Source organism: Rutidosis leptorrhynchoides, chromosome 4 (assembly GCF_046630445.1).
Source record: "Rutidosis leptorrhynchoides isolate AG116_Rl617_1_P2 chromosome 4, CSIRO_AGI_Rlap_v1, whole genome shotgun sequence".
Taxonomy (NCBI): Eukaryota; Viridiplantae; Streptophyta; class Magnoliopsida; order Asterales; family Asteraceae; genus Rutidosis; species Rutidosis leptorrhynchoides.
Window position 1 is genome coordinate 385,076,107 of NC_092336.1, and position 13,928 is coordinate 385,090,034.

General features: G+C 34.7%; 2 protein-coding genes across 2 annotated transcripts; both read right to left on the reverse strand.

The window, feature by feature from the left end:
- Positions 1–1,537: 1,537 nt before the first annotated feature.
- On the reverse strand, positions 1,538–3,348 carry LOC139841892 (uncharacterized). Its single transcript, XM_071832081.1, has 3 exons — positions 3,243–3,348; positions 2,375–3,161; positions 1,538–1,970 (listed from the first exon to the last, which is right to left on the reverse strand). The coding sequence occupies exons 1-3, from the start codon at positions 3,346–3,348 to the stop codon at positions 1,538–1,540; spliced, it is 1,326 nt and encodes a 441-aa protein (XP_071688182.1).
- Positions 3,349–10,498: 7,150 nt separating this feature from the next.
- On the reverse strand, positions 10,499–13,883 carry LOC139844001 (uncharacterized). Its single transcript, XM_071834200.1, has 6 exons — positions 13,652–13,883; positions 13,277–13,473; positions 12,073–12,153; positions 11,696–11,905; positions 11,258–11,335; positions 10,499–11,180 (listed from the first exon to the last, which is right to left on the reverse strand). Exons 1-6 carry the CDS (start codon positions 13,764–13,766, stop codon positions 10,797–10,799), a joined length of 1,065 nt encoding a protein of 354 aa, XP_071690301.1. The 5' UTR covers positions 13,767–13,883; the 3' UTR covers positions 10,499–10,796.
- Between the last annotated feature and the right edge of the window lie 45 nt (positions 13,884–13,928).

The window sequence follows — 13,928 nt, forward strand, 5'->3', positions numbered from 1 at the left end:
TGGCTATTATAATGTTGATCCTGATAAATATGCAATATTGAATTGTGAATCTTCTTTTCTGGATTGGAAAAACTTCTTGAATAACAACTGTTATTTTAATTCAGCCCTGGCAGCGAAGGAAGAAGCACAGAAGAAACTTGCTCTTCCGCCTCCCGCTCAGCGTAGCAGAATAGGGGAAAGCAGTTCACAAATTAGCATTCCCAATTTAGATACTACTGGCTTAACAACTCTCTTAGCTGGTCCTCCTGGTAATTATGAGGATTTTATGAAGTATCTTGAAGCGATGCTTTCGCCTTCACTTATTAAATTCTTTGAGAGTTTATCTGATGGTGACGCTCGAAAATGTCAAGCACAAGGCATTATTTGGAATATTGCATCTGAATTCAATAATCTAAGGCGTTTAGAGCGTTCTGACCAAGTGCATCATGACAAGTCTGAAAAAATTGAGAAAAACACAGCGGCCCTGAAAGCTGCAGAGCTTGAGTTAAATGCTGCTATTGCTGCAAAGAATGCCACTGAGGCTCGTTATGTTGAATTGGCCACAAGAGAAAAATGGTATCTTCACAAGATTGGGACATTAACTCAATCTGAAACATCATTAAGTGAACAATTGGAATCAAGCCAGAATGAAACCAGACGTCTGATTGAAGGTGTTCCGAAAATTGTGAAGAGTGCTTTCACTTCTGAGAAGTTAACTAAGCCGTTCAACGAATTTATAACTGTTGTGCTGGACGCTGACCGGATATGGTTTCTTGAGAGGTTGAAAAATGATATACCTGACTTTCCAAAGTCTTTGCCGGAGTCTCTTATATCTCAATTGAAGCCAGATGCAGAAGATAGACTTAAAGTGCTTGGTGATGAAATAGAACATCTGTCTTTTCCTGAATTAGAGAATTTGTGTAATAATGCTGCTACATCGGTAGACGATGTTCTAAATTTGAAGTTGTAATCTGTATTGCTTGTGTTATCAGTTAATTATGTAATGTATATAAATGTTTTTTACTTTGCAGATGATTTTGTCAAAGCTTTATATGTTTGATTTGAACAATCAAAATTATGACTAGTCATATACTCTTTGTATAATTTTTACATCATGACGGTTGTAGATACATTCTATTGCCTGGATGTTCAGCGGATTTCTACGTTATCCGCTGTCATTTCAATCTTTTGTTTATGATTGAACTTCTGCCACCGAGGAAAAACTTCTCTTTTGTAAGCAGGGATGACACACAGCTTTGTGACGTCTGATTAAAATCCTTGGCCGGATAAAAATTATGAATAATATGCCATAAGAAATTTTTCTGAATTCTTATTTCTTTAAAGCAATTTTTACATTTATGATTGCATCTCATGCTCTAAATAGTTGATCAAGCTATTCGAACATGCAATACTACGCATAAAATTTCTTTAAACTCATTGCATTCCATGTTCGTGGAATTTCATTGCCGGAGGGCGCTGAGAGGGTGTATGACCCATTAGGATGTGCCTTTACAACTTTATATGGGCCTTCCCAGCGTGGTCCTAACTTCCCTTGTTTTTACTGCCTACTTGCCTCATTATCTCTTAACACTAAATCCCCCTCCTTGAATTGCACATATCTGACTCGTTTGTTATAATATTTTGCCATTTTCTGTTTTGCATTCGCTTGACGGATGGCAGCCATGATTCGCCTTTCTTCCAATAAATTCAAGTTTTCACATAAGATGGATGAATTATTTTCTGTATCAAATGCCAAAATCCTTTGTGTTGGAACACGGATTTCAGCTGGTATCACTGCCTCGGTGCCATATACCAAACTGAATGGTGTTTCACCCGTGCTCCGTTTTGGCGTTGTGCGGTAAGCCCACAATACATATGGCACTTCATCTACCCACTTAGTCTGACTCAAACCCAACCTAGCCTTTATGCCGGCTACAATTTCTTTGTTTGTTACCTCAACTTGCCCATTGGCTTGTGGGTGAGCAACTGAGCTAAATGTTTGTTTGATGTTTAGCTCTTCACACTAACTTCTGAAGGGGTTATCTGCAAACTATTTACCGTTGTCACTGACAATTTCATTTGATAATCCATATCTGCACACAATATCGTTCCACACGAATTTCTTTATATTCTCACCAGTTATTTTTGCCAATACATTCGCTTCAACCCACTTACTGAAGAAATCAATTGCAACAATCAAGAATTTTGCATTTCCCACACTTCTTGGAAATGGGCCTACTATGTCAATTGCCCATTTACAAAATGGCCATGCCGATGATACTGAAATTAAATCATACAGTACTTGGGTAAGCGTTGTACGGTTCCATGCCGTTGGCAGGCATCACATGTCTTAATTACGTCTGCTGTATCTTTGTAAATTGACTGTCAATAATACCCTTGTCGCATAATCCGTCCAACCACAGTTCTATAACCGGAATGTTGTGCACATAATCCTTCATGCATTTCCTTGACTACATCAATTGCTTGATGTGGTGTTAAACACCTTAAATTTGGTCCACTGAAGGATTTTCTATAAAGTATTCCGTTTTCCAGAACGTAAAATGGGGCACTAACTCTTATTCGTCTTGCTTCCATGGCATCTGTTGGCAGTGTTCCGTCCTGCAAATATTTCACATAGGGGGTTATCCAACATGGTTCCCTTCCTTCAACTGTTGCAACCACTACCTTTTCATCAACCGATTTATCTTTTAAGACCTCCACCAAAACTTTCTTATGCAAATGATCAAATGTTAATGTTGCTAATTTGCTCAAAACATCTGTCTTCTTGTTTTTATTTCTTGGTATCTGCACAACCTCTAAGGTCTCAAAATTTTTTGAGATTTTCTCAACTAATTGCAAATACTGTTTCATAGAGATATCTTTAGCTTCAAACCCTCCATTAACCTGCTGTGCTACAATTTGAGAACCAACATATGCATGCAAATGTTTTATTCCCATTTCTGACGCTATGCGGATGCCGAAAAGCAATGCTTCATATTCTGCTTCATTGTTAAATGCATAGAAACAAAACCTCAATACATACGTATGCTCTTCACCTTCTGGACTAGTAAGTACTAACCCTGCACCAACACCTTCCTCACTTGATGCACCATCAGTGTGCAATTCCCAAACATGATTGCTGGCTTTAACGCTTTGCGGATGGTCGACCTTTTCTGTTGTTTCTAAAAAAAATCTGCCAAAATTTGACCTTTAACTGCATGTCGAGGAGAAAAATTTATTTCATATTCTCCCAATTCAATTGCCCATTTTGCTAGTCGTCCTGATGACTCTGTATTTCTCAAAATATGTTTTATCGGCTGGTCTGTCATTACCAGGATTGAATGTGCTTGAGAATAACGTCTGAGTCATCTAGCTGTGTGTGTTAAAGCATACACCAATTTTTCAATTGGTGGATAGTTAACTTCACTTTGCTGCAGTATTTTACTGACAAAATATATAGGCATTTGTACTCCCTTCCGTTCTGTGATTAAAACTGAACTGATGGCCTCTGCGGAAGCATCCAAATACAAAATTAACGTTTCTCCTTCTATTGGTGCAGTTAAAGTAGGTAATTCTTGTAAGAGCTGCTTAATATCCTGAAAAGCTTTTTCTACTTCTTCTGTCCATTTAAAATCTTTTTTGTTCAAACAACTCTTTAAAACCTTTATAAATGGTAGTGTTCGATCTGCTACTTTTGATAAAAACCTTGTCAAATCTGCCAATCTTCCATTCAAGCTTTGAACTTCTTTCTTTGTTTTAGGAGATACCATATCTTCAATTGCTTGAATCTTTTTCGGATTAGCCTTAATTCCTCTTTCTGTAACAATATATCCTAAAAATTTGCCTTCTTCTACATCGAAAGTGCATTTTTTAGGATTTAGCTTCATGTTAACTCTTCTTAATGATTCGAATGTTTCAAGAGTATCTCTGAGCATGATTGAAATGTCCCGTTCTTATTGATTAAAAACGTTCCATATTAATTGATTTCTTTGCGAGGTTTTGACCTCTATATGAGACGTTTTTCAAAGACTGCATTCATTTTAAAACAAACCATAACCTTTATTTCATCAATAAAGGTTTAAAAAGCTTTACGTAGATTATCAAATAATGATAATCTAAAATATCATGTTTACACACGACCATTACATAATGGTTTACAATACAAATATGTTACAACAAAATAAGTTTCTTGAATGCAGCTTTTACACAATATCATACAAGCATGGACTCCAAATCTCGTCCTTATTTAAGTATGCGACAGCGGAAGCTCTTAATAATCACCTGAGAATAAACATGCTTAAAACGTCAACAAAAATGTTGGTGAGTTATAGGTTTAACCTATATATATCAAATCATAATAATAGACCACAAGATTTCATATTTCAATACACATCCCATACATAGAGATAAAAATCATTCATATGGTGAACACCTGGTAACCGACATTAACAAGATGCATATATAAGAATATCCCCATCATTCCGGGACACCCTTCGGATATGATATAAATTTCGAAGTACTAAAGCATCCGGTACTTTGGATGGGGTTTGTTAGGCCCAATAGATCTATCTTTAGAGTTCGCGTCAATTAGGGTGTCTGTTCCCTAATTCTTAGATTACCAGACTTAATAAAAAGGGGCATATTCGATTTCGATAATTCAACCATAGAATGTAGTTTCACGTACTTGTGTCTATTTTTTAAATCATTTATAAAACCTGCATGTATTCTCATCCCAAAAATATTAGATTTTAAAAGTGGGACTATAACTCACTTTCACAGATTTTTACTTCGTCGGGAAGTAAGACTTGGCCACTGGTTGATTCACGAACCTATAACAATATATACATATATATCAAAGTATGTTCAAAATATATTTACAACACTTTTAATATATTTTGATGTTTTAAGTTTATTAAGTCAGCTGTCCTCGTTAGTAACCTACAACTAGTTGTCCACAGTTAGATGTACAGAAATAAATCGATAAATATTATCTTGAATCAATCCACGACCCAGTGTATATGTATCTCAGTATTGATCACAACTCAAACTATATATATTTTGGAATCAACCTCAACCCTGTATAGCTAACTCCAACATTCACATATAGAGTGTCTATGGTTGTTCCGAAATATATATAGATGTGTCGACATGATAGGTCGAAACATTATATACGTGTCTATGGTATCTCAAGATTACATAATATACAATACAAGTTGATTAAGTTATGGTTGGAATAGATTTGTTACCAATTTTCACGTAGCTAAAATGAGAAAAATTATCCAATCTTGTTTTACCCATAACTTCTTCATTTTAAATCCGTTTTGAGTGAATCAAATTGCTATGGTTTCATATTGAACTCTATTTTATGAATCTAAACAGAAAAGTACAGGTTTATAGTCGGAAAAATAAGTTACAAGTCGTTTTTGTAAAGGTAGTCATTTCAGTCGAAAGAACGACGTCTAGATGACCATTTTAGAAAACATACTTCCACTTTGAGTTTAACCATAATTTTTGGATATAGTTTCATGTTCATAATAAAAATCATTTTCTCAGAATAACAACTTTTAAATCAAAGTTTATCATAGTTTTTAATTAACTAACCCAAAACAGCCCGCGGTGTTACTACGACGGCGTAAATCCGGTTTTACGGTGTTTTTCGTGTTTCCAGGTTTTAAATCATTAAGTTAGCATATCATATAGATATAGAACATGTGTTTAGTTGATTTTAAAAGTCAAGTTAGAAGGATTAACTTTTGTTTGCGAACAAGTTTAGAATTAACTAAACTATGTTCTAGTGATTACAAGTTTAAACCTTCGAATAAGATAGCTTTATATATATGAATCGAATGATGTTATGAACATCATTACTACCTTAAGTTCCTTGGATAAACCTACTGGAAAAGAGAAAAATGGATCTAGCTTCAATGGATCCTTGGATGGCTCGAAGTTCTTGAAGCAGAATCATGACACGAAAACAAGTTCAAGTAAGATCATCACTTGAAATAAGATTGTTATAGTTATAGAAATTGAACCACAGTTTGAATATGATTATTACCTTGTATTAGAATGATAACCTACTGTAAGAAACAAAGATTTCTTGAGGTTGGATGATCACCTTACAAGATTGGAAGTGAGCTAGCAAACTTGAAAGTATTCTTGATTTTATGTAACTAGAACTTGTAGAATATATGAAGAACACTTAGAACTTGAAGATAGAACTTGAGAGAGATCAATTAGATGAAGAAAATTGAAGAATGAAAGTGTTTGTAGGTGTTTTTGGTCGTTGGTGTATGGATTAGATATAAAGGATATGTAATTTTGTTTTCATGTAAATAAGTCATGAATGATTACTCATATTTTTGTAATTTTATGAGATATTTCATGCTAGTTGCCAAATGATGGTTCCCACATGTGTTAGGTGACTCACATGGGCTGCTAAGAGCTGATCATTGGAGTGTATATACCAATAGTACATACATCTAAAAGCTATGTATTGTACGAGTACGAATACGGGTGCATACGAGTAGAATTGTTGATGAAACTGAACGAGGATGTAATTGTAAGCATTTTTGTTAAGTAGAAGTATTTTGATAAGTGTATTGAAGTCTTTCAAAAGTGTATAAATACATATTAAAACACTACATGTATATACATTTTAACTGAGTCGTTAAGTCATCGTTAGTCGTTACATGTAAGTGTTGTTTTGAAACCTTTAGGTTAACGATCTTGTTAAATGTTGTTAACCCAATGTTTATAATATCAAATGAGATTTTAAATTATTATATTATCATGATATTATCATGTATGAATATCTCTTAATATGATATATATATATACATTAAATGTCTTTACAACGATAATCGTTACATATATGTCTCGTTTAAAAATCATTAAGTTAGTAGTCTTGTTTTTACATATGTAGTTCATTGTTAATATACTTAATGATATGTTTACTTATCATAGTATCATGTTAACTATATATATATATCCATATATATGTCATCATATAGTTTTTACAAGTTTTAACGTTCGTGAATCACCGGTCAACTTGGGTGGTCAATTGTCAATATGAAACATATTTCAATTAATCAAGTCTTAACAAGTTTGATTGCTTAACATGTTGGAAACATTTAATCATGTAAATATCAATCTCAATTAATATATATAAACATGGAAAAGTTCGGGTCACTACAATGATGTCTTTTGTATGACTCTTGACAACAATATCATCAACATAGGCCTCTACATTTCTGCCTATTTGACTTTTAAATGCTTTATCAATCACACATTGATAAGTTGCTCCTGCATTCTTTAATCTAAAAGGCATCATGATGTAGCAAAAAATTCTATCTGGTGTGTGGAATGTTATTTTATCTTGATCTCGAATTGCCATGGGGATTTGATGGTATCCCTTGAATGCATCCAAAAAGGATTTAAACTGATACCCACTTACAGACTCCTCTTTCCAATCGATTTCTGGTAAAGGATAATTGTCTTTTGGACATGCTTTATTTAAATCTGTGAAGTCTACACACATCCTCCATGAATTATCTGGCTTTCTTACCATAACCGGGTTTGCTAGCCATGTCTGGTATTTTACTTCCCTCAATATTCCAGCATCCACCAATTTTTTAACTTCTTCTCTGAGAAATTTTGTTCGATCTGGAGCCATGCCTCTTTTCTTTTGACACACTGGTGGGATATTAGGATTCACACCAATCTTATGTTCAGCTACATGACGTGGTACTCCAGTCATATCAGAATCTTGCCATGCAAAAACATTCAAATTTGTGGCTAAGATTTTGTAAAGCTTTTCTTTTGTTTCTTTTGCTATTGTGTTTCCAATGGTAATTATCTGATCTGGAAATTCTGGATTCGGTGACACTGAACCATCTTCATGAACAATTGGATCAACAGTTGTTCTGTTTATTTGCACACATTCTATTGCTCTTCTCCGTTCAGCATATATCGTGGCAATACCAGCTGGTGTAGGAAATTTCATCATGCCATGGACCGTTGATGTTACAGCTCCAAATGTCATCATAGTTGATCGACCTAGAATGACATTATATTGTGAGTTTGCTTTAACAACTAAAAACTCGATATTAGTTGTTCGTTTGAATGGTGTTTTTCCCAAAACTACTTCCAACATTATGCTTCCTTCTGACCATGATGGATGATTAGCAAAACTTGCTAAGGGAACAAATGTGTCCTTCTGACCATGATGGATGATTAGCAAAACTTGCTAAGGGAACAAATGTGTCCTTCAACTGCTCCTTAACTCTTTCTGGTAATTGCACAAAACAATGCTCATACATGATATCTGCTCCTACTCCTGTATCAGTATATATTCCGCCAACAACACAGTTCGCTATTCGAGCTTCAATGACTACAGGAGCATCAGATGGATTAGTATTAAACATGGAAGGAAAAGCAATCAATTCCTGCTTCCAATCTTCTAATACTTCTGCCTTTCTCCGTTGTCCGGCTTGCCATGAATGTATCATGTTTGCTTCAATAGGTGCCATCTGACAATTACGCCTTTTGGTGCTCATGAAAGTTGAGTGATTCTTTAGAACGGGTGGCGCCATTTGTTGGTACGATTTTCCGTATAGCGGTTGTAAGGTACCAGTACAAGACAATAGCTGCTCAGCGTGTGGCGTATACTGTTGATTGTTGTTTGCCCTCGAGAAATAATCTCTGCAGACCCGGAACACAGATGTAAGATCTGTGGGGTGGCCTCAATCAATCTGTGGACCAATCTGTAATGATCCGTCTAGCGTATTGCTGCTAAGCGGCTAATGTGCTTTTAGAGTGAGAAAGAACTCTGTTAGAGAGAAAGTATACTTCTCTCTAAATGAAGTTCGGATCAGAATGATGTCAAATGTGGTGACCCAGGGGGTCTATTTATAGACGTAGAATGTTCGAAATTCACGGGATACACGTGTCAGTCACTGAATGGTTCTGTTACGTGAAGTATCAAGTATCCGGAATGTCGGTGGCGTGTGCTGACGTGGCTGTGTGCCGTTCACGCGCTAAGTTAAAGGGCTTATGCATAGAAGCTGCCCGCATGACTTACGCTTGACACTGGGCGGCCTGCTCTACGCTGGGCGGCAAATACTGAACACTGCTACATTTTGTTATCTTTTGTGCTTTTTGATCCATTTTTCTGTATGAAAATGGTGTTTTTATGCGTGTATCTCCTAGAATACACCATTCCTCCGTAATTAATAATTAACAATTAATAATTAACAATCAATAAGTAATAATTAATAATTGATAACTAATAATTGATAACAGATAACTAATAATTAATGATTTTTAATTAATAATCAATAATTAATAATGAATATTAATAATAAGATGGATAAGAAAGTAAATTTTACTTCCAATTGTTAAATTAATTGTTGAAATTCAAATGAATAGTTAATTTTAAGAAAGAAACAAATATTACATTATAATTATAATTACAATCAATGATTGCAAATCAAAGTTATAAACTAATCTAAAGATCAATGTTAATCTTTTAATATAAGATGACACAATAGATGTTTTCATTTTTACATGTTGGTAAAATGTGAGGCATAAAAGGTTAAATCTTCATGTCCCAGTAGAAAGAGTCTAGTCTTGGTTCAGAGACTTGCACTTTTAATACTTATATGATGTAGATATGAATATTTTATTTTAGTGGTAGAATAGTAAGTCATTTTCTTATCTATTTATATATAGATAAGGATATGTAAAATGAAGTTGTTAGATTGTAAGAAATGATCTTCCGCATATGAAAAATCAAAACAAGAAGTATCACCAACTCATAACTAATGTTTAATACTCCGTAACACCTGCTAAAGGTTAAACACAAAATATGTGATCTTTCATGACATCAACCCAAAATGAATGATTGACGGTTACACAAACCAACCAAGATCACTATTAATTTATGCATCATATTCATCCCATGTTGTATATTTTAAATAGATACACCAAAATTATTTACAAATAATGACCACGTTACTCTTAGCACATGATCATTGAATCATGACATGCTTTCAAATCTTTCTCTACCTTCGTCACTTCTTTTAAAATATCTATATAGTGTGCGATTAGCTTCTTATCATCAAATAAGACTTGTTATATACAAAGAGGTTAACACCCATAAAAGTACCTTGATGTATGCGATATAATTTTTCAGCTCCTAGTTTACTAATAGTTAGTATTAGAACCATTTAGGTGCTGTAACACTTTAATTTTCACCAGCCATATGAAAGTGATTGTTGACAATAAGGTTATCAAAAGTTGAACATCTTTTTTTATTAACTTGAATATCCGACCTTTACGAGCCGATTAATCCCAGAACGACCACTCACTTTGCAGGCAACGGGTCAACCTCAGTGGCTACAAATGGATATATTTTTTTTAGTCATGGGATTCGAACTTGAAACCTTTCAGCCTTAGAGACGAAAGTCTATCTGCATAAAATGGTCGATCTCAGCCAAATCAACACCAATCATTTCTAGGTTTTATTACTACTGCTCCGGGTCTTTCAACCAGGTAACAGACATTCTCGAAGCACAAAATCGTCAACAAGTTAAGAAACATGAACCAGTTCCTAACAAGTACATGTTAAAATCTGGTGGCTGACAAAACATCCAAATCAACATTTCCCACCTATATACATCCATCATTAAGTAACTACGTATTTTTAACAAACCTCTCAAAACAAATACCAGTAGGCCCCAGTTTTCATAAGTCGAAATAGTTGTCAACAGAATATGCACAAAATAACATCCATGGGCTAAATCTTGCAAACCTGGTTATCAACGGTGTGATCGGGTAGAGGTTCTAGTTGCCCTCCTTGTTGACGGGCCAGCCCCACCATTATCAACCTCAGCAACTGTAGATCTTTCGAGCTTCGGTTTACGAGTAGTTTGTGTCGATGGCTGACTCTGAGATGGACCAATTGACTCGTCATTTTCATCATTTCCAGGTCTTCCCTGCCTTCTACTAACGGGATCCAGAGTTGGTCGAGGCTGAGACGGACCCGCCATGTCAGCTTGAGAGTATCTAGAACTCCTTGACCGTTTTCGCACTAACGGTTCAGGAACAGGCTGATGAACATTTGTATCGTCTTCTTCAACTGCTTCGGCTTTTGCCAGCACATAGGGCCATTGTGTACCACAACCAGGGCAGACTTTTTCATTCTGCATTTGCAGATATAGTCAGCAACATTGACTAAATTATATATAATTAAATTAAATTATTTAAAGAAGAAAAGTACCCTTGTTTGAGAGAATTTTGCCTTTAGACAGTACTTGTGAATTCGAACAGTGCAGCTTTCATTTGGGCATAAATCTGCCTGGTAATCACAAACAGGGGGAAAATGTGCATTAGATACAACAGAAGTAGTGATCCCTTAAAAAAATGAAGTTAACAAGGAATAAAAAACATGTTTTAGTTAAGAATATGACATTAAAAGAAACATATGACGACTCTATAGTAGGATTAATAAATCTTCTCACATATTTTACCCAACTATACCATATTAAATTTCATGTAACAAATGGTCTTAAATCGAATAAATACACCAAAAACTTTCATGTGTCAACAAACTTCATGCTTATCAAAATGCGTTCACTGATGCACCTAAAACAAGATTAAGGAAATGAATAATCTCAATTCACAGTGCAAATAGATTACAAAATATATAAACATGAACCTTAATTCCAGCCTCGTTGCAGACATCACATGGAGGAACTGCGTTGTTATGAAACCAACTACGGAGATCGAGAAATGATCTAATACCAAGTCCGATATTACCATTTGTGGTATCGCACAACCATTGATCCTGAACAAATTCTTGTATAGCTTTCTCCTTTTGAGACATCGAAAAATTCCTGAGTGCTGGAGGGACTTGAGATAAAGTACTCTGCAATTGTGATATTTGAATTCAAATCACAGTTTATGAACGCTCGCACTTATAACTTGGGGCTAGATGTGTCACTACAGTATTGTGTTTTTAGCAAAGTGACAAAGCTACTAGATGCAGATTTGGTTGCTAAATAATTTTTTATGTGCATTTTGAAATAAACAAACCTGGTTTTCTAGCCTAATATTGAGAGCTTCAATGTTGGAAATGGTACCCTGAGCAGTGGCATCTTGTACTATGGCTTCAATCTGATGCAAATTATCAAATTGTATTTGAACATCAACAAAATAGTAATAACCAAATAATCAAAAAACTCTTAAGGTAGAAAAATTACACACGCAGATCGTTACCTACAAATCTTTATGATAGATTCATTATTCATAACAAATGTACCAACATATCACATATGCATGTAATATGAAAGAATTAACCAGAACTAGGTGTATTGCAAATAAAAGAGTCTTTGGTTTCAAAATCTAAGAAATTACAGAAAGTTATATACTTTCATTTTTAGAGCATTATATAGCAGTGTTACATTATACTAAAACGACATATAGAGATAAAGACATGCAGATGAAAGAAGACTGGTTAATAGTTAATACCTACAATTATTCCAAACTCTAGTTCACAGAAACTAACTATTTATTGTGCTTGAGTCCTTAATAGCACAAAGAAGATTTCTATATGGGCCAACCTCATACTCAACACCTTCTCAAGTCATCCTCGATGGATATTGGTAAAGACATTATGGCATCACCATTCACCAATGACATTTCTAAACCATTTAGGCTAGATACACTATCATATTGATTATAGTTAGCCTACTATAGTCTACTATATTGACTACTATATTGACTCTAGTTAGTGCCTGCACTATACATAGTTACATGGTCTTGGTTGACAAGTTTCAGAACCGAAATACAACCCAGTGTGCGCGTATTAACGAATATACTTACAAACATATACTCAGCTTTAGCAACCTACTTTCTAAGAGAGTGTTTGGAAGTGCATTTACATTATGGTGTTTTTAATAATCAGGCCTCTCACTAACAATTTTATATGGTTAGCCAGAAATTATTATCTGACAATGTGCAATTTGCAAATTACATAATCTAATCAATTCGATTAATCTTCCCCAAAACACAATCCCGAAGACCATCCGATTCTTGTTTTTACATATTGGTGTCAAATCATGTTCTTAACATAAAAACCTCAATCACATATAACTTTTTTATGCATTTCCTTAAACTTAGCCAAATCTTCTCTTCAAACTAAATACATTACAACTTACATTGCCAAGATACAAAAGAAAAATATTTATGATATTCAACGAAGCAGAATTGTTCGACTTAAAAGCGAACCACAACTTACAATGCCTTTATAGAAAGCAATCTGAGGAACACTGTATTTTGTTCCAAGTTTAGACTGGTCATCAGCAACAGTGTTGATCACTCCATAATATACACACCCATCATACTGGTTTCGACACGCCCTTAACTCAAATTGAACATAAGACAGCTCCATATTTATCTTTCGAAGAAAATCGTTGAATAACTGTTGGTTTGTATCTGAAAAGAGAACAGAATCATAATATCTTTACAAACAGCACTTCTTGTACAATTCAACATTACGCAGTGTAATTAACTCAAAGGAACAGACACAAATAAATATACATATACTTAAACACAAATATTAGCAATTGTTAGATAAATCAATCAAATAAAAAGAGGATAAAGTGTAAAAAACCTAAATTTTTGCCGGTGACGTCAGAAAAGATGGATTGAAACTCGCTTTCTTTGAGTGGGCCGCGAGATAGCAGAGCTTGAATTAGGGTATGGTGTCTCCAGGATAACGGCGCCATTTTTGTTCTGGTTGTGAGAACTGAGAAAATGGTTTATTGAAACCCTAATTTTGGATTTTGGGAAAAGAAAACCCTGGATTTCTACGGTAGGGTTTCAGGAAAAAATTGAGGGAAATCACGATATCACGCGGGAAATCGAAAAATAAAAATAGCATTTTAATC